Source organism: Cordyceps javanica, chromosome 3 (genome assembly GCF_051103115.1).
Source record: "Cordyceps javanica chromosome 3, complete sequence".
In the NCBI taxonomy this organism is placed as follows: Eukaryota; Fungi; Ascomycota; class Sordariomycetes; order Hypocreales; family Cordycipitaceae; genus Cordyceps; species Cordyceps javanica.
In genome coordinates this window covers 69,072-87,801 of record NC_139297.1, presented here as the reverse complement: position 1 = coordinate 87,801, position 18,730 = coordinate 69,072, and the positions used below count along the sequence as shown (strand labels likewise).

Genomic DNA, 18,730 nt, shown 5'->3' with positions numbered 1-18,730 from the left:
AAGTGTAGGGTAGGTGAGGTGAGCGATGCCTCTGAGTGATGTGGGTTAGCGACGAGCCACGCAGTTCTGTGGCGTGACAAGGGTAGTGGTATAGCTATGTCCGATATGAGGAGTTTTCGGGCAGGAGGCTGACATGACACAGCTAGATGGAAAACGCGTTCCAAGGGTATTGTTGGGATGAATTGGCATCGAGTGATCAGTCCGTAGGAAGGAAGCTGGCTTGCAATGTCGACGAGGACAAGGTCACCGATTGGTCTTGGAGGCCCACAGAGGTTGTGTATACCAAGTACAGCCGCTGCGGTACTTGGTCTCATCGACTGAATACGCACAATGTCTAGTACCCAATCTGGCATGAGCATGTACTCAGTACTTAGCACCAAGCCCGTTCCTCCTTTTTCCTTTTTCCGTGCATGCCAAACAGACGCTAGTCCCTTTCTGGCCGCCCTTCTAAAAAGGGTCAGGCTCCACCAAAATCTTTCTTTGGTGAGCGAGCGTCACGTCTTGCCTCCGCCTGGCACCAGAGTCCCGTCCCCAGACCCAGGCGGAGGCAACAAGAACCTTTTGCCCATTTTATTGTGCGCCGCCTCTGGCCCAAACCGCCAGCATGAGACCAGACCACGGCACCAAAAAAATGCTACCAAGCAGACAAGCCCCAGAATGAAAAACCCTCGTCGCCCCAAACCCTCTCCCCCTTCCATCATCGCATCGCCACCATCATTCCCTCTGCCGAGCAGCCGCCGCAAGTCGACGTCCGCACCGCATCACCACCATCGCCATCCGCCCGCCAGCTAAATCCTCTGCTCCACGTAATACGCCCCTGGCCTAGGCCAGCACCACACCACGCCTGCCTGCCCAGGTAGCAGATACCACCACCGGGCTGCCATAGCAAACATCTTCTGCCAAAATTTGATCCACCACCGTTTTGCATCTGGCTTCATTCATCAGTCATCTGCCATCTTGCATCGCGTCGTCGACGGGCACGTTCCCTTCCCTTGGCGCGCCATCATACTGGGCTCTTGCATATTTACCCGTACCTCGTCTCCAAAAAGCGCGACTTTCCGCCAATTTCTTCTCTATGGCTCCACTAACCAAGACACCCGACGGCCGACGCAAGTCTGGAGGCAAGCCAACATTGGTCGTTACCCTGTCTGTTCCATCCTCCATCCTGCGCGAAGCCATCGGCCACGACGCGGCCAGACCAGAGTCTCCCGCCGCCAGCAGCGACCAAAAAGACTCGAGCGAAATCAAGGAATCGCCGTCTACACCGGTCCCTGCTGCCAATGGCAACGGCGAGACTGCGTCCGACTCGAATGCTCCTACACCTGCTGGCGAAGGCACGCCTGCACCATCCATCATGGGACCTCCCACCGATGGCAGAAAAAAGGGCGTCAAGCGAAGCGCCGCGGTGACGGCTGACGGCCTACCCAAGATTCGCGGCAAGCCGGGTCCCAAGAAGAAACCGCGCCTGTAAGCATATTGATCCTTGTTCTCGCCGTGTCTGTTTCGCCAATCGCTAACTCGGACCAGGGAAGATGGTACCATTGACCACGCCGCGGTTCGCGCCAACGCTGCCGCCCACAAACTCGGCCCCAAGGCCAACCAGGGCGCCATCAACGCCGGTCTACGCGCACTCGACAGGTCGGGAAAGCCGTGCCGGAAATGGGCCAAGGGCAACTTTACACTCAAGAGCTTCACGGGCGTCGTCTGGGAGATCAATCGCTGGACCGCGCCGCCCAAGCCCAACATGGCCGAAGGCGACTCCGAGGCCACGCCAGCCGACTCCGCCGACAGCAGCAACAAGGAGAACAAGGAAAATGGCCAGGAGAATAACAGCACTGCGCCCAGCAATGGCGGCGGCGACGTGGATATGCAAAGCCTCCCCAGCGTTCATGCCTCGTCACCCGCACCCGCAGCCGCACCCGTACCTGCGCCTGCACCTGCACCTGCACCTGTTGCGGCTGCTTCGTAGACGCATTGCGACCTACCGGGCTGTTACTAGTCATGGGTGACTTTTTTTTATCTCTTTTTCTTCAAAACTGATTTAATCATTGGAACGCAAGTTTGCCGAGTACAGGCCGCATTGGGTTGTCTTGCGATAATACTGGAGGTGATTTCAATTTTGGTGGCGTCTACTGATTCAACGGTCAGGATGGGAGTGCACGCTGCAACTTTGCTGCAATGGCGTTTTTGGTAACCGAATCTGTACGTGTAGGAAGTGTAAATATAGGACAGCGACTCATGGGTTCATATTAGATAGTGTTGGATGGGCAAAAATCTATTGGCATATCTTTTGAAGTATTCATGTGCGCCCGTGCTGCTGTGCCGTTCTTCATGAGACTGGACGGAAGCGTCCTGGTCGGGTTACGATATGTGGACTCGCAAGTCTGTCGATACTACAGAGCATACAAGACACCTAAAACCTGCACAGTTGCTTCCGAAAGGGCGATTTGCTGCCGTCAAAGTGGGCCAAGTAAGGTATTCTGAGCAGCAATTGAGTAAAATCTGTAATGAATTCTCGTAACCTCGAATCATGATTTCATTGAGCTTGTTACGCCTAATAATAATGCAGACTGAGACGTCGCTTGCTTGGCAAGGCCCCATTGCTTACTAACATGACGACTCAGTACTCTGGGTGGCTGGGGCTCCAATGACTGTTACATTCAAGGGATGTGACAGGAACAGGAAGAGCAAAAAATACAGAAAGAGAGACAAGGGCAGCAGGTGGATAAAAGTACGCGTCGCCATCTGCAAAGATGGATTATACCGTGACGACGCACGGAAGACTTTTACCTGAGACGATGCGGCGCGGGATTCAGAATTTCCTGCCTTCACAAAATCCGAACGACCAGGCAGACTGGAACCGAAACTGCCTTGCCTACTAAGGTACCAAGTAATAATGTAAGGTAGTAAGTACCTAAGCCAGTAGGTAAGTAGATAGGCACCTACTCCGTACTTGTAAGCAAGAAACAGAGGTCCATGCCTGCCACAAGGTCATATGGTGGCTGGTGGCTTCTCTTCTACTAGCTATCAGTAACTAGGTGATAAGTCGAAGGGACCCAGGACGTTCCCGTTAGATCTGTGCCGGACCTTTCCTTTTGCCAGGTGCAGCCTGCAGGTGGTCCTTGTGACTGATGCCGGCAACCCTGCCGGCTCAAGTAGGTACTTACGTGCTTGGAGGGCAGGTACCCAATAAATGACGGTCATGCACCGAGGGCAGTAATTGCGATACGGACACTTCTAGAAACTGATCAAAGCAAAGGACATGTACGGAGTAGAGAAGAACGATCGTGCTTATGATAAAGCCCCCGGGGGGTTGCCAAAGTAGCTGTTTGTTCTCATTTGGTTTGCTTTTAAATCGTTGGCATACTTACCACGGCAATTGGATGGGCAGATAAGGTAAGTACTTGGGATGGGTAGGCCGGTAGGTACCTAGGTAGGTAGGTAGGTACTTGCGATCGGTCCTTTCCCTGCCTTGCCCGCCACCAAAAGCGTCTCCATGCCTAGGTACCAGGCTAGCCCAGGCCCAACAACCAAGCACCGCCCGGCGTGCTGGCCCCAGCCAGCTGCTGCTCATCCACCATCGACTGACTGCAGACAAGCTCCAACCTCGACTGTCCCGGGTCCCTCTCCGCCACAGGCCGTCCATCATTGACGGCTACGCATTATCGCGGCCTCCCGCTCGCCTATTACTTCACACGCACTTGCACGACACAAAAGTATCCTCCGTCCTCCGCATACCTCCCCCGCGAGCTTCTGCTCCATCAGCCGCCGCTCACGCCGCCGATTCGCCGAGACCCGAAACCCCATCCAGGCCGCTCGCATAGCACTGGCCTGTGGCACCACCCTCCCCCCCTCCAAACTGCCTTCCTCGCTGTTGCAACGCCATCGAAATCACGACGCATAGCCACGCCGGCGCGGTGCTCTTTCCCACCGCTGCCCATCCTGAATAGCCTCTGACCCCTTCCATGTCTGGCTCTGGTCGCTACCGTTCACTTGGTGTACATCCAGGCCTTACTCCATCGACTCGTCCATCCTCGCAAGACGAAGCCGCTACCGCCACCGCTACCCTCGGGAACCAGGGCTACAATTTCTACACCCATCCATCTCGCGTCTCGATCCTCGACAGAAACGGCGACCTGACTATCGACCCGACCGTCTTTCTCCTCTGCTTATCCGGGCAGCCGACCCCAACCATGGACGACCTAGCTGCCGCCAACAGCTCCGCCATGTGGCGCTCCAGCACCGATCTGCCCTCTTTTTCCAGAGCATTTGACCTCTTTACCAATGGCGACCCTGATGATGTCTCCGATGATGGCGAGGATCGCTTCTTCATCCCTTCCTACTTGCAGTCGTCGACGTATATCCACAAGCTCCAAGAGGCACACAGATCACGTACGACCTCGAGGCGTGAGCAAAAACGAAATGGCATCATGCCCTCAAGCAATGGATTCTCCTCCGATCTTCTGCCCGCCGGCTCTCACCGGGGCCTCTCTCACACCGTCGTTGAGCGTGGTGCAATGTCTGAGGATAGGGACGGCCTTTCCCCGCTTCCCACGCGATGGAACAAAAGCGACATGAGCGGCGGCCTTGATCTCCATTCCGATGGTCTCGGCGTCAAATATGTGGAAATTAAGGGTCATCTCGATCGCGAGCACGAAGCCTGCGGCATCCGAGCCGATCATCACATGCCCTTGCAGTGTGGTATATATTATTTCGAAGTCCAGATTCTGTCTGGCCGACGCGATGAGTGAGTGACAAACCGGCTGGTTTAAACAATACGAATACTAATCTGCTAAGAACGTTGATCGCTGTCGGCTTTTCGAGCAAGGCAGCGTCCACAGCCAGACCTGTCGGCTGGGAGCCTGAGTCGTGGGGCTATCATGCCGACGATGGCCGATGCTTTTCCGGGCAAAATATTGGGCGACCTTTTGGGCCTACATTTACTGTCGGTGATGTAGTTGGGTGTGGAGTCAACTTCCGCGACAGATCTGCATTTTATACGAAGAACGGTGTCAAGCTAGGTATGTTTCACTACCATTACAGTTGGCCACTGTGGTGCATATAGCTGACGAGAGTAGGCGTGGCTTTCCAAGATGTCGCCAAGGGTAGACTTTATCCCTCTGTCAGCATGAAGAAAGCTGGTGAGCATGTGCTGGTTAACTTTGGCCAGACGCCATTTGTGTACAACATCGACGACATGATGAAGGTACGTTCTACTCTACGTAGTACACGAGGCATCGCTGACGACACAGGAACAACGGGAAAATATTCAACGAGACATCCAGACAACTGACACGTCAAAACTCGAGCCCGGTCTCGGCGAGACGGAATTTATCCAAGCACTGGTCATGCAATTCCTTCAACATGACGGTTACGTCGAAACGGCACGCGCATTTGCCGAGGACGTTAAGCTTCAAAATGAGGCCTTGAGTTCAAACGCAGGACCGACGTCCAGCAGCATCAACATACGTGATGACGAAGACGCTAACAATCGACAACGTATGTGCTACGCCCTGGCCTATCTGATTAAACTAACAAATGCAGGAATCCGACGAGCAATCCTAGAAGGCGATATCGATCGAGCGTTGAAATTCACAAACGCATACTATCCACATGTCCTGCAAGAGTACGAACCCGTTTACTTCAAGCTACGCTGCCGCAAATTTATCGAAATGGTCCGTAAGGCGGCCCAGCTCAACATGGCAGCAGAGGCCGGAGAGAACGGCAACACCCAAGATATGGACATTGACGCGAACGGAGATGGCTACGAGTGGGATGATGCGCCAGCGGTGCAAAACGAGACCGAGGTGCTTGACCTGGAGAGAGACATGCTCGAGTATGGCCAAGCCCTGCAAGCGGAGTACGCCGAAGATTCGCGGAAAGAAGTGGGCAAGGCTTTGGACGAAATATGGTCCTTGATCGCGTATCGCAACCCTCTGAAGGAGCCCCAAGTCAGTCATCTGCTGGCGCGCAAGGGCCGGGTCGTTGTGGCAGAGGAACTCAACTCTGCCATTTTGTGTAAGTATCTCTGGAATGCTCGTGGAAGGGCGTACTAATGAACTGCAGCTTCCCTCGGCAAATCGTCACGGGCGGCATTGGAAAAACTTTACGCGCAGACGAGTGTGCTATTGGAAGATTTGCGCCAAGACGGTGGCGACGGCGCCTTTACCTCTGTAGGGGATGTAATAAGTGAGATTCAGCTTGAGCATGACGCTTAGATGGCAGGTGGGCAAGAATTCCTGGACCCCTCACCGACAGCAGGGCCGGCGTTACCGGTGGTATACGGATGACATGATATGGAGTTTGGCGTTAGGTATCTTGGCAATGGCTTGCGAATTGGCGTTTCCAGACAGCGTATTACTATCGGAGGCTACCTCTTGCGCAGTGTTTGGGGCTATCATTATGAAATTATCGGCCAGTCGGTGCTATATTCTACTACTCAGCTAGTTTAACTATCTACACATTGCATGGAATTTGTTTCATGTGGCGTGATGAACCAAGTGTCGTTGATTGTGATTGACAGTTGTGATGATGTTCAATGATCTAGGGGCCCTAATGCTGTCGCGAAATACAAAAATAATAATACAAGGCTGCCACTGACATCAATTATTCCAATAGCGTTGATACAGCCTTTTCGCATGAAGTACCAAGTTGTCGAATTTTCTCAACCGTTGCTCCAGCTCATTGTCCTCCCACGCCAACTGCCCACCCACCAGCAAATGCGTGTACGAAAAGATTTCGGCATCCAGCACCCCCGGCGCCTCGCCGCCCAAAAACCACTCTGCCTCGCCAAGGAGCGCCGCCAGAGCCGCAAACGCCTCTTCTGCAGCGAATAAAAGCTGCTCGGCATCGACACCACCAGCCACCCGGCGTGTTACTTTCAGGATCTCGGTCGTGGCGGCTGTGCGGAGGGCATGCCGCTGCGCAGGCCGCAGGAGCGCAGAGGAAGGGAGATATAATGTGCTCAGAAGTGCATCGTTGGTAGGGTTCACGTATAGCGAATGGAGCTGCACCGCAAATCAGCATGTCTCATGGAAAGGACGGAGGCGGAGGAGGCTTACCCATGCGGGACGTACGCCGTGGGCAATGAGCGCCTGGTAGGCGTCGATTCGCGGCGACGGCTCATCCAGGTTGGCACCGGGAGCTCGTTGTTTGGCAAAGCGCGCAATCTTCTCGCCCGTAAGGGGTACCGAGGTCGAGGCGGTCGACGGTGGTATGAGAAATGGGAGGGCGCCGGAAGGCGAAGCGTGGTTGGAAGAGGGCACGAGACGGACGTCGATGCTTGCTATTCTCAAGATTGTCTGCGTCCTTTGATTAGCACATCTTGCAGACCCGATCCGACACGGGCACCAAATGCTGCGGGAGCTTCCGATATACCTGCCACTTTAGACACGAGGGATTGTAGCTTGGCAAGCCCAGTTCGGCATCGTGCTCGCGCGCAAAGACGTACAACCGCGGGAGCACGGCGGCATCGGCGGCGTCGTCGGAAGCACGCGCGGGGAGCGCCTCGGCGGGGTGCACGGCGAGCGGAAACGACTTGAAGAGGGTGCGTATGGACGTGGGAGCAGAGAAGAGACCCCCCGACGACGACGACGACGCGGGGACTGCCATCCTGATCCGGAAACAGGCGCTGTTGGCGTTCGATGATGAGCCGACGCGGCTGTTTTGCGACTGGAGAAAGGGTCGCGGCAGAATTCGTCTATTTTGCGACGCTTTTGCGGGCAGAGGGTGAGCGTGTGAGCGGGCGGTGAGAAGTGGACCGCCGCCAAATCGATGTCACTGCGACTCAGTTTCTCCCTTTGCAAACTGACATATTCAAAGATGATATGGGCTCATAGGCTATACTTTGTTCAGTGATCATAATCAATCAAATCAATTAATTTCTACATTGGTTGAGAGTCTCTTCTAATATCAAGTAGCCCCAGATAAACTTGTCATATAGTAACCCATCCCTCTACTAAGGTACATAAGGCTCCCTTGTCTAGCAGAGGCTAACTAGATGATGCTGGGTTTCTTAACACACTTCTTGAGGTTGCGTAGATCCCCACCCTTACCAAGCTTTTTCTCGGGTAGCTGCTGATCGCAATCTAATGCTCTCTGGTAACACTTGTCGAGCTGATCCCTGGTGTCAGCACATATTTGCATAGCGTCGACGCAGATCAGATATCCTGCGATGTCCTCTCCAGCCCTGAACTGCCCCGAGCAACGGAACCCGGCATCAAGGCAAGCCTGCTCTGCATCATATGACTGAGAGAGCGCACAGTGATCTCTGACTACAATTTGGATGTGCGCTGACATGCAGACTCCAACAGCCTGCTCGACCTCGTGTAAACATTTACCCTCATTGGAGTTGGGCCGATTCAGACAAGCTTCGTGGCCATCAGCCGCTCCCTTCCTGCAGGAACGTTCTACTTTGTCTGAATCCGCAGCCCTATCCCCCATGCACTTTAAAACCCCAGCCTTTGAGTCCTTGAAGCAGGCACTGACCGCTTTAGCATATGCCGGTCGATCATTTTGCGGAACTTGTTTCTTGCAATGTTTGAGGGTCTTTTGCTCTTGCCGCACACATTCTTCTCGTAATTTGTTTTGCTGGAGTTCTGAGCCTGTTACTTGTCGGGACTGTAAAGTCGGCCCTGCCGTGACTAGACCGACTAAAGCGGCAATGATAGAAGTAGTGCACTTCATGATGATGTGTTCAGTGGAGCGTTGAAAAGATTGAGGGAGTCTTTGGGTTCAGAGATAGTAGTAGAAGAATAGAAAACTGAAATGCTGTGATACGTACCTTTCTTTATATGCGCTTTCTTATACTGGTAGAAGCACTACCGGTATTCATGTTTACTCAACTGCCGACAAGGCTTTTGAATGGGATAGCCCTTTCTTATGCGACAATGTTTGATACGAGCCTTTGCTTGGATGTATCATGTACGGCCGAATTTAACTACGTGATACGAGTCAAATGGAGTTATCCATATGATGAAAAGATATAAATCATGTCAGAATATAATGGGATGAGGCCATGCTGTACCAAGTACACTCGTGCCACGCACCCACTGATCGCGCAGATGGGTGCTGTATACCTTGGAGGCAAGCAAGGGTTCAGGGCCACGCATGTATTTAATAGTACTCATAAATTTCCTTTTTTAATATACTAACCAATTTATTAACTAGAGGCCTTAAAATATAAAATAAATTTTAGAAGTTAATACAGTTTAAAAAAACCTTTCTTCAAAACTTTTTTCTTATATAAATTCCCTTACTTAATTATAAAAAAATTAAAATAGCTTTAATTTTAAATTATCTTAAGTCATTAATAATAAATTCCATATAATATATAAAAACAAGTGGACGTGTACATTTTATAATTAATTTCTCATACAGAGCACCGTTTCTTCCACCTCGTCATCGTGTATAATACTGTCCTCCAGGAGCGCTTGGCTTTGGACTTTATGGTGAGGCTTAGTAAGGCACTGGGTTGTGAGCCGCAGTCATGGAAGGATTGGCTTGCTAAAAAAAAAAAGGGCAGAAATAATTAGAAGACCTCTTGACCTCTTTCTTGGCTTCAATTTGCCCAGTATTGACGATGTAAATTCCTCTCTCGTCGCTGTTATGTCGTGAAGCGTGGAATAATAGTGGAGCTTTGTGTCACATCGAGGACTGCACAATACTGAGTACACATTTCCAATGGATGAAATATCAGCGGTCCTTTTCTGCAAATTTCTGCATTAGAAAAGAGACTCAAACAATCAAATAAAATCCGTGAACTCCTATCTTGAGACAGTTAGTGTCTATAAATTTATTCGAGCCTTTGAAGCTGAAGTTAGGCTTCTAGTCCGTAAGTTGCAGTGCCTCTATTCCCGTAACTACCTACTAATGGCATCGACCCCACCATGCAAAATCGGGCACGAAAACTTCCTAGAGCTGCATCTATGTCCATTCACCACCAAACACCATTTCCGTCGTATAAACCGCTGTCAAAAGTAGCTGGAAACCTCCAACACCACCTTGAATAGTCTCGGTATATCTAGGTGAATCAATTGTACGACAATCATCTTGCAATACGAACGTCATAACAGCCCCACGTATGGAGGCCGAAACGGTCGAGCAGGCACAGGCGCGTCATCAGGAAGAGCTGAAAGACCTACGGAGCCGAATCGCAAATAAGAAGAGAAACGCTACAAAGAAGACGCGGAAAGCTGTGAACGACCAATGCACGGAGCTGGACCGTGCTTTGCTCGAGAAGCAGGCGCTCGAGATTGCCATGCTGAATGGAGAGACACCTGTTGACAATGCAACGGAAACTGGTCATGAGTCCAACAATGATGAGGCGCTCGCCAAAGAGGTAGACGAAAAGCTAGAGGTTTCTACGATAAAGGAACCACCAGTACCAAACAACACACACCAGCCCAACCAGAAACGTAACAGGCAGAAAGAGCGGTTAGCCCGTCGAGCGGCCGAACAAGAAGCAGCAATGACCAAAGCCGAAGAAGAGGCGTCCAAGATGACAAACCATCGCGCTATTGAAAACGCATACATGAAGAAGAAGATGGAGGCCGAAGGACTCGTGGAGCAAGACATTGCGCCTGACGGGCACTGCCTATTCTCCGCCGTGGCCGACCAGCTGCAGACGCAGCTCTCCATCCCACTAAGCAGGTTCGCGAGCGAAACAAAGGAACCTGCGTACAAGACAGTGAGACGGACGGCAACGGAATTTATGGAGTCACACGGTGACGACTTTTCCCCCTTCATCGAGGGTGAATTCGATACATACCTGACACGGATGCGGGACACGGCGGAATGGGGAGGCGAGCCGGAACTGATAGCACTGGCGCGGGCATACGACGTTAAAATACGCGTAGTGCAGGATGGGCGAACCGAGGAGATTGGCACCGGAGATAGACTGGTGTGGCTGGCGTATTACCGGCACGGCTACGGCCTGGGAGAACATTACAACTCGCTGCGACGGGCGTGAACCCCTTCCACAGGATTGGGAAGCAGCATCAAGAGTAGTTTCGGGAGAAGAAGATGGAGTAACGATCAATGGGTCAAGTAGGCTGCCATTTTTGTTTGACGAACTATAACGAATAAACCGGTATTCACAGTTGTGCGTAGGAGGGATATGATGCGGCCAATTCTCCAATTTTATTATGGGCGTTTGCTGAGGATGACTTTTCCGAAAGAAATGTTCATTATATACAGTATTCATCAGGCAAACCAACTCATCTATCCATATTTCAACCGTCGCTGTGTTTCTGCTTTCATTAGCCTTGCCATCTGCTTAGTGTATCGGCTACCGGGTCCAGACTGAGATGAAATCCCGCACTGAGCCATCCGCGTTGGTGCCCGCCTTATGCGTACGCTCTGGCTTTATGAGGCTGATCCTATGCAGCGCACCATCGGTAGGTTTCACATCGTGCGTCTCAACGACGGTTCCGTCGTCGTTGTAGCTCGGCTCGTGTCCGGGGTGCGACAGCAGTGCCTCGTAGACCTCCGGGTTGAGGCCCCAGGGCGGCCCTTGCTCGGAGAGCGGTTTTCCCGACGGAAATTCAAGACACACGAGACGACCGTCGTGGGAGAGCAGCTCGGACATGCGCTTGGCCCATTGCGGGCGGAGATTGGGCGGCAGGGCGCAAAGGAACTGGCAGCTGTGTTAGTAGAAATGAGACGAGGACGACATGGAGACATACCGTATAGTCGTATATGAGGTCGAATTTACCAGAGCCATCGGTACCTAATCCGTTGGCCCAATCCTGCGAAAAGAAATCCGCCACGACCCATGATTCTCGGCCAAGCTGCACCTCGCCCTGCTGTTTGACGCCCCCCGGCGTCGCCTCGAGCGCTGCGACATTCTCCTTTGCGCGGCGGATGCCGTCCTCGCTGCAGTCTAGGCCGACTACATCATACCCGAACGTCTTGAGGAGAAGCACGTCGTGGCCCCGGCCGCAGCCGGGCACGAGGGCCGTGCGGCGAACGACGGCGCCGGTGTCGTCGCGGAGGGGGTTGCCGCGACGATCGACATCCTGTGCGGGGAGGACCAGATCGGAGCGCTGCGTGAGAAGGTCGGCAAGGGCGAGGGAAGGGCCGCCGCGGTCCCAGGGGTGGAAGTCATGTCTGTAGAGATTGTCCCAGGCGGTTTTCTGACCCTCGGAACCAGTGCCAGCGAGGGCAAAGGTGTCGCGGAGGATGTTGGGGTTGGAGGTGTCTGGGGCGGCCATGGCTATGGGTGCAGCTCGGGACAAGACAGCTTGAAGCTGCGCGTGTGATATGAAGATGGAGAGATTGGACTTTCCAAGCAGTAACCAAAGAGAATTGGACGGGCAGCTGAGAGCGATGGAGACGACAATTGAATGGCGTCAAGCCGGCTCTGGTGGGGGCGGGGTGTAGTGGCGTGCTGCCAATGACCGGAGTGGACCGGCATGACGTCTAGTGTTGGGAGGCCTGAGAAACTGCACGACTGCATTGACAGGATCCTGGTTACGATAGATCAAACGAGCCCAGGAAATTGGATAAATAGTAGACAGGCCCCTACATGCAGGTCTGACTTTGGCGGCTGCGCGCGTGTCTGTTCCTGGCTATACTGGTACTAATAGGTCCTGGGGCACGTGCAGTGGACATGACGCAACGTAATGCCATTGCCGCACGAGGGCGAAAGCAAGCAAGAAGCAGCCATCGATTAGATGATTGAAAGATGTGCAATCCAAGGCCGCGGTGTAATTGAAGAAACCTAGAAAAAAAAAGAAAAAAAGAAGAAAAGAAGAAAATAAGAAAAAATTGAATGGTGGGCAATACTCGATGAAAACAAGAGTAATAGACTACTTATGCAAATCCCGAAGAGCTGCAAACGCGCAATTACCAGATTGGGAGTGGCCGCCGCTGGCCTATCAGAACGTAGCCGACCCAACCGGGAGCCTCGGCTTTTTGGCCCGCTCTGGGGAAGCTCACCTCATCCATCCCGCCACTGCCTGCATCTCCTAACAGTGAACACTGCATGTAGAAGAAAAAGGGGTCGGAGTTCCAGGCAACTTTTTTTTTTGCGATTCTGCAATTCATCTTTTTGCTTGAGTTGCTTTCTGACAGTCTCAAAAATGGATTCCTGCAGTCTGTTCAACGTCAAGGTACAACCCCCCCCGGCCCGCCTCTCAAACATAGTATGAAGCTCACCACGTCTCCATCAGGGCAAGAATGTTCTCATCACCGGAGGTAGCTGAAATCATTCGCCAAGTGTGAGCTCTGATGTATTGCTAAGCAAACGTAGGTGCCAAAGGTATTGGTCGTATGATTACCCAAGGCTACGCCGAGTCCGGTGCCAATGTCTTCATCAACGGCCGCGACGGGAAAGCCTGCGACTCCGTCGTCGCGGAGCTCCAGCCCGTCGTCGCCAAGGCTGGCGGCTCCATCTTTGCCATCCCGGCCAACCTGCAGTCTTACGAGGAGTGCGAGCGCGTCATCGCCGAGCTGACGACAGCCATCGACCAGGCCGGCCGCGCCAAGGGGCTGCACGTGCTCGTCAACAATGCCGGCGCCGTCTGGGGCGCCGAGATTGACAGCTACCCGGACCACGCGTGGAACAAGGTGCTGACGCTCGACCTGCAGCGCGTCTTCACCCTCACGCAAAAGGCGCTGCCGCTGCTTGAGCAGGCCGCCACGGCGGACGACCCGGCGCGCGTGATACACGTCGGCTCCATTGACGGCATCCGCGCCCCCGCCACGGCCAACTTTGCCTACTCGGCGGCCAAGGCCGGGCTGCACCAGCTCTCGCGGCACCTGGCGAGGGAGCTGGGCCCCCGGTTCATCACCAGCAACGTGCTCGCCTGCGGGCCGTTCCCGAGCCACATGATGAAGGCGACGCTCGAGGCGGCCGGCGACTACATCAAGAGCGAGGTGCCCCTGCGGCGGGTGGGTAGACCCGAGGATGCAGCCGGCGCGTGCATCTACTTGTCGAGCAAAGCAGGGTGAGTTTTTTCTTTGCAGGTTTTGTTTTCCTCCTGAATCTTTTCTCTTCTTCTTTCCTTGCTTGCAATCGTTGTTCTGGCGGTCTTTGCTAATATCTTGGCAGCGCCTTCTGCACTGGCGCGACGATTCGTGTCGATGGTGGTGCATCACAGGTGGCCAAGCTTTGAAGAGCGACTTGCCACCTGTTGCAATCAAGAGTACCTTGAGATGGACTCGTAGGGTTTGGAAATGGATCAATTAAAGACAGGCACGCGTAAAACTCTTTGTTTGTGCTTGTGTGTGTTGTTATGGGCGTGTATCAGCCAAATCAGTGATCCGTTCATCTACTTCGGGGGGTATACCGGCTATGCTATCTAAATAGAACAAAACAAGAAGAAAATAAAGAGAAGAAAAAAAAGAAGAAACAAAAGTCCCAAACATATCTACTGTTCATTGAGCAGTCTAGATGTAAAGCAAAGAAGCAGAGAACGCCTGCAGTCTGCGCCGGAAGTGACGCAGTGACCTAAACCAGTCTAGGGAAGGGCGTGAACCAATTCCGAGGAAAGATGGCTAGACGGCCACCCTTTTCAAACGAAAAGTCGTCCCAACTGTGTACATGCAGGCACAGATGCGACTGGGCGTTTGAAAAGATGAATATGAAAATATTTCGATGAGCGCTCAAACAAGCATTGTCGCGAAGGGGTTTGTAGTGTTGCAAGGGATTGGTGGAACAGACGGCGTCGAGGTGTAGACATGTGATGGAGTCGTGCGACAATGCGCCATTGTTGGCATGGCCGGAGAGCCAGCGAGGCACAACAACCGGCGAAAATTCGACTAGACAAAATAATCATAGGCCGCAATTTTCGAATTCACGGACCATGACGGCAACCTGGGCGCGCTTGGCCGCCTCGGCGACGAGGGTGAAGTCTTTGAGAAAAGCGTCGGTCGAGGGCTTCTTCATGTCTGGAGGCGGTGGGGCGGGCACCGAGGCCATCTGGTTGGGCGAGGTTTGAAGTGAGGAGGAAGCAGAGGCGGCGGCGGAAGATGCGGCGGAAGAGGCGGCGGCCTGCGAGACTGAAGCGATGGGAGCATTCATGGCGTCGATGATGACTTGGCACGAATATTGCGGCGGGCGAAAAAAAAAAAAAACACTTGGGAATGAAGGTAAAAAAAGAGAGATAAATTCGGTCTGGGGTCGGCGTTTGCGACGGGAAAGAAGAAAAAAGGTTGTTGTATTGCTGTGGCCCGCTGAAAGTGTGGAGTGGGCGGAAAAAAAATCCGACTCGCGTGAGGGAGCCCAGGTGAGAGAGAGTGTAAATGGGAAGACGGGGGTTGAAAGTCCAAGGTTGAAAGTGAGGGGAAAGGCGACAAGAGAGAAAAAAAAGTCTATCACGAGTCGTGTGGGATTATTAGTTGGTATAAGAAAAAGCCAGCGACGAAAGAGAGGTGGTTGATCGGCTACCTACCTACCTAGTTATACCTAGGCTCTAGGTACTGAGCTACGTAATAAGGCGGGGAAGGGGGCCGCTGCCTCTGGTCTCGTACCCTGTGCTGCCAGTTTAGGTACCTACCTACTTGGTACCTAGTTGGTGTTGGCGCAGTGTTGCCTCAGATACAGTATCAAAGGTGAAGAAAAATTGGACAAAGCCAAAATGCAGTGAAGCGCATCACTAGCGACTTCGACAGATGGTGACAGGACGGAGAGCAGTGGCGAGGGGGGTTAGGTACTCAGGTCCAATGACGAGATGGACGTCATTTGTCTGTCTAGGATGGACCGGGGAATCTGGTGGGCAGAAGACTCCAAGTTAATGACCCGTCAAGTATCCGTGCCTAGATAGGTCTCAGAGTTGGATGCTGCCAGTCTGGCGCGGGCGAGAGTGTCATCGATGCTTGGCCCGACATTCATCTCGTTCGGTCGTTTGCCGCGAATACCAAGGTACTCCCAACAAGCTGACTCTTGCCTTGGCTTGGCTAGGTCCGTACTCGGTGCGAACCCGCTGAAGCTGCTCAACCCCTCAGTATAGTTTCGGCACTGTTTCATGGCCACCAAAACACCCCTATGATCTATGTCCGCAGTACGAATCAAGCGGGCTTCTTTTTTTTCCGGCAAGAAAGAAAGGTCCAAGCCCCCATAATAAGCTACCGGTCTTGATCTAGAGCCTAAACTGATTTTCTCCCAAAAGAACGATGCTATGTACAATTTGATATGGTGGTGTTGTCCATGCCTGCGGTGACAGAGTTTCGGAATCCATCCGACCCATCATCCCCTCTGCCATCAATGTCGCGCGGCCACCACTACTAACCCGACTACCAATAAAGCCGCTGTAAAATGCAAGGCATTATCAATTTGATCAATGCGACGCCGGGGAAGATATGCACTTCCTCAGCTCAATTCATCCTCAACGAATCTACGAGTATTATATCTCTATGCCAACGTCTCCATCATCGTACCTGACTTCGGTCTATTAAACGTCCGCCACGTCTTGCTCGTACGTCTGATCTCAAGTTAGGACCTAGTGAGTAATGAACGACGCAGGGAGGTTGTCATAGACCCCACAAAGAGCAATCATTGTAAGAAGGTAGTGACCTTGGTATCGAAACGTACTGGAGTAGCTTAAAGAAATCCAAAACTCTTTGGTACCGGCGGCTGCACGCTCACCCTGCAACCTATTTATCTCGCGACCAAGAAAAAGCTCGAGATGTATATACATAGGTGTGTCGTACGTGGCGACATTGGTGAAATAGTCACGCACTCACTGCTAGGCGTTGGAAAAACAGCTAGTCGCGTTATGCGAGGACTTGGCTTAGCTACAAAATGGCTTGCAGTCGTCATTACGACTCCTGTGAAAGGTGTCCTCAAGGTTACGTTGAGCTTAATATAGCCAGATCGACGACAAACAGAGCAACTAGTGTTTCTCCTACCCATGCCATTCTGAGCCCTTGTACCAAGACGGCAGCAACATAACCTCGGCAATGGAATAATGCACACAATCGAGCGCCCAACGGGAACTCAGACAATCACGAAAAAATAGCAACAGTCAGTTCTAACTACCCTGCAATGTATTGTGATGCACTCTCCAAAGCATCAATACGCAGGTAAAACACCAGTACACCGAACCCATTGATCAACAAGTAACTATTACACAAGAACCTGGAGTGAGCCGATGTCTGAGGGCCAAGCTTGTGATCAGATGGCAAATCAGTCGTAATTGCATATCAAATGCTTGGGTGACTACGCGCGGACCAATACAAGCACAAGGGACATGAAGTCTTGTGCAGACAAGGTTCGCTTTCTGCGATACAAATAAACAAAAAAAGGCTCAGTTATCCAAAGTTTTTGTCCATGATTCTTCAAGTGTATTTTTTTGTCAAACTCTTAGCTTACTTGACCAGAAAAACTGAAACGAATCAGGCTTAAGGATTGTCTTTTACTGGCAGCGATGGCTAATCACCTTGGCGGCGATCTCAAGACTCGCAAGACGAAACAAAGTGTCTGTTATGGTGAATGCAGCGGGATAAATGAGCATTGTTGGATTTTCTACTGACCGTCTCCGAGGTACAAGCAACCAGCAAAACTTGCGGATAGTCCATCTGGCTTGGAGACCCGCACAGACGGCCGAATCGGCACTGATCGTTGCCATGACCGACCGTCTTCCGTATGGTGAAGTCAGCGTTGGTCCGTGACTTGCGTAGACAAAACTCATTGCTCACGACCAGGAGCTACCTTTATTAGCCTCCGCTTTTCAGAGATGCGGCTCTCCGTGTCGTGCGAGACCCGGTGGACAAGAGAGGAGTTTGGGTCATTGCAGTCGCAACAGTCCAGCGAGAATGTTTGAGCCGAGTCACAGCCTGCCACATTATTTCTGGCCACAGAGTGGTGAGAAACCCGGAAAAAAAAGATCAAATTAGGCTCAAGTGGTGAGGCAAATGAGTTTCAAGACACAGAGGGCTCGCAAAGTGATACGTTGTCACAAGTGTGACTGGCCACGTGGAGAGGAAGCTATTATTATACATTTCTAGTAAGATACTGATAATAACTTAATATAGTTATAATAATTACTATTATCTTTTCTTCTTTTTCTTTATTAGCTGTATGCATCCCGCAATATCTCTAAGGTAATGTACGAACTACTGTGCTTCATTTCGTCACCACCGCTTCAGCCCATCATCGAGTGAGGAGAGTTGATCTCTTGTCGAGCGGTCCTTTCGATTAAACTGCGAACAATTCCTCTAGCATCGTGTGACGTTGACTTGAATTTGTCTGCCTTATCTTTCCTTCTCCTTCTTTGAGTTAGCTGCGTACCTTGACATACGTGCTACCACTTTCTGTATATGACAACGCTGAAATTTTCGTAACATGCCGTGCCATCACTTTTCAAGACCTTTAGAACCTCTAGAAATGATGGGGGGATGCATGAAGCATAGTAAAGCTTCGTAAAGTCGTTTAGATCGATGACTGGCAGTACAGAGGATAAATAAACAACACTATTCCCTAGCCACAGAGGCCAACCGCACCTCGAAGGCATATCGTATCCTGTGCGTCATATCTGTCACTGTAGAATCACCTTACACCTGATGCATAGAGACGTTACTTCGTTCCAATTCTACAATGCTACATGCCAATGGTGTTCGAGAAGCTCGTACCACCTCAAGAGAACCCGTAGCTGACAATAACAGGTCCCAGGCTTCTAAATTATCCTATGCATACCCGATCTGCAAAACGGCTTTTGCAGATCATAAGAAATGCCGCACGTAGTAAACAAAAATCTGTTATCGACCCTTGTTACTTTCTCTCCTTTTG

The 18,730-nt window shown here is 51.9% G+C and overlaps 7 protein-coding genes across 7 annotated transcripts; 4 read left to right on the top strand and 3 right to left on the bottom strand.

Annotated features, from left to right (window-relative positions):
- Positions 1-1,075: 1,075 nt before the first annotated feature.
- Positions 1,076-1,969, top strand: V2A60_004265 (INO80 complex, subunit Ies4; the record flags this gene model as incomplete). The annotated part of the gene is made up of 2 exons (XM_083255586.1): positions 1,076-1,467; positions 1,528-1,969. The coding sequence occupies 2 exons, from the start codon at positions 1,076-1,078 to the stop codon at positions 1,967-1,969; spliced, it is 834 nt and encodes a 277-aa protein (XP_083111712.1).
- A 1,996-nt stretch (positions 1,970-3,965) lies between these two features.
- On the top strand, positions 3,966-6,218 carry V2A60_004264 (uncharacterized protein; the record flags this gene model as incomplete). The annotated part of the gene is made up of 6 exons (XM_083255585.1): positions 3,966-4,747; positions 4,798-5,021; positions 5,079-5,206; positions 5,253-5,499; positions 5,545-6,018; positions 6,067-6,218. The coding sequence occupies 6 exons, from the start codon at positions 3,966-3,968 to the stop codon at positions 6,216-6,218; spliced, it is 2,007 nt and encodes a 668-aa protein (XP_083111711.1).
- Positions 6,219-6,602: 384 nt separating this feature from the next.
- V2A60_004263 (uncharacterized protein) lies at positions 6,603-7,611 on the bottom strand (the record flags this gene model as incomplete). The annotated part of the gene is made up of 3 exons (XM_083255584.1): positions 6,603-7,007; positions 7,062-7,301; positions 7,378-7,611. 3 exons carry the CDS (start codon positions 7,609-7,611, stop codon positions 6,603-6,605), a joined length of 879 nt encoding a protein of 292 aa, XP_083111710.1.
- Positions 7,612-10,081: 2,470 nt separating this feature from the next.
- On the top strand, positions 10,082-10,969 carry V2A60_004262 (deubiquitinase OTU2; the record flags this gene model as incomplete). The annotated part of the gene is made up of 1 exon (XM_083255583.1): positions 10,082-10,969. One exon carries the CDS (start codon positions 10,082-10,084, stop codon positions 10,967-10,969), a length of 888 nt encoding a protein of 295 aa, XP_083111709.1.
- Positions 10,970-11,287: 318 nt separating this feature from the next.
- V2A60_004261 (S-adenosyl-L-methionine-dependent methyltransferase) lies at positions 11,288-12,212 on the bottom strand (the record flags this gene model as incomplete). The annotated part of the gene is made up of 2 exons (XM_083255582.1): positions 11,288-11,635; positions 11,685-12,212. The coding sequence occupies 2 exons, from the start codon at positions 12,210-12,212 to the stop codon at positions 11,288-11,290; spliced, it is 876 nt and encodes a 291-aa protein (XP_083111708.1).
- Positions 12,213-13,082: 870 nt separating this feature from the next.
- V2A60_004260 (uncharacterized protein) lies at positions 13,083-14,117 on the top strand (the record flags this gene model as incomplete). Its single annotated transcript, XM_083255581.1, has 4 exons — positions 13,083-13,112; positions 13,173-13,197; positions 13,253-13,949; positions 14,054-14,117. The coding sequence occupies 4 exons, from the start codon at positions 13,083-13,085 to the stop codon at positions 14,115-14,117; spliced, it is 816 nt and encodes a 271-aa protein (XP_083111707.1).
- Positions 14,118-14,776: 659 nt separating this feature from the next.
- Positions 14,777-15,025, bottom strand: V2A60_004259 (uncharacterized protein; the record flags this gene model as incomplete). Its single annotated transcript, XM_083255580.1, has 1 exon — positions 14,777-15,025. The coding sequence occupies one exon, from the start codon at positions 15,023-15,025 to the stop codon at positions 14,777-14,779; it is 249 nt and encodes an 82-aa protein (XP_083111706.1).
- Positions 15,026-18,730: the final 3,705 nt, after the last annotated feature.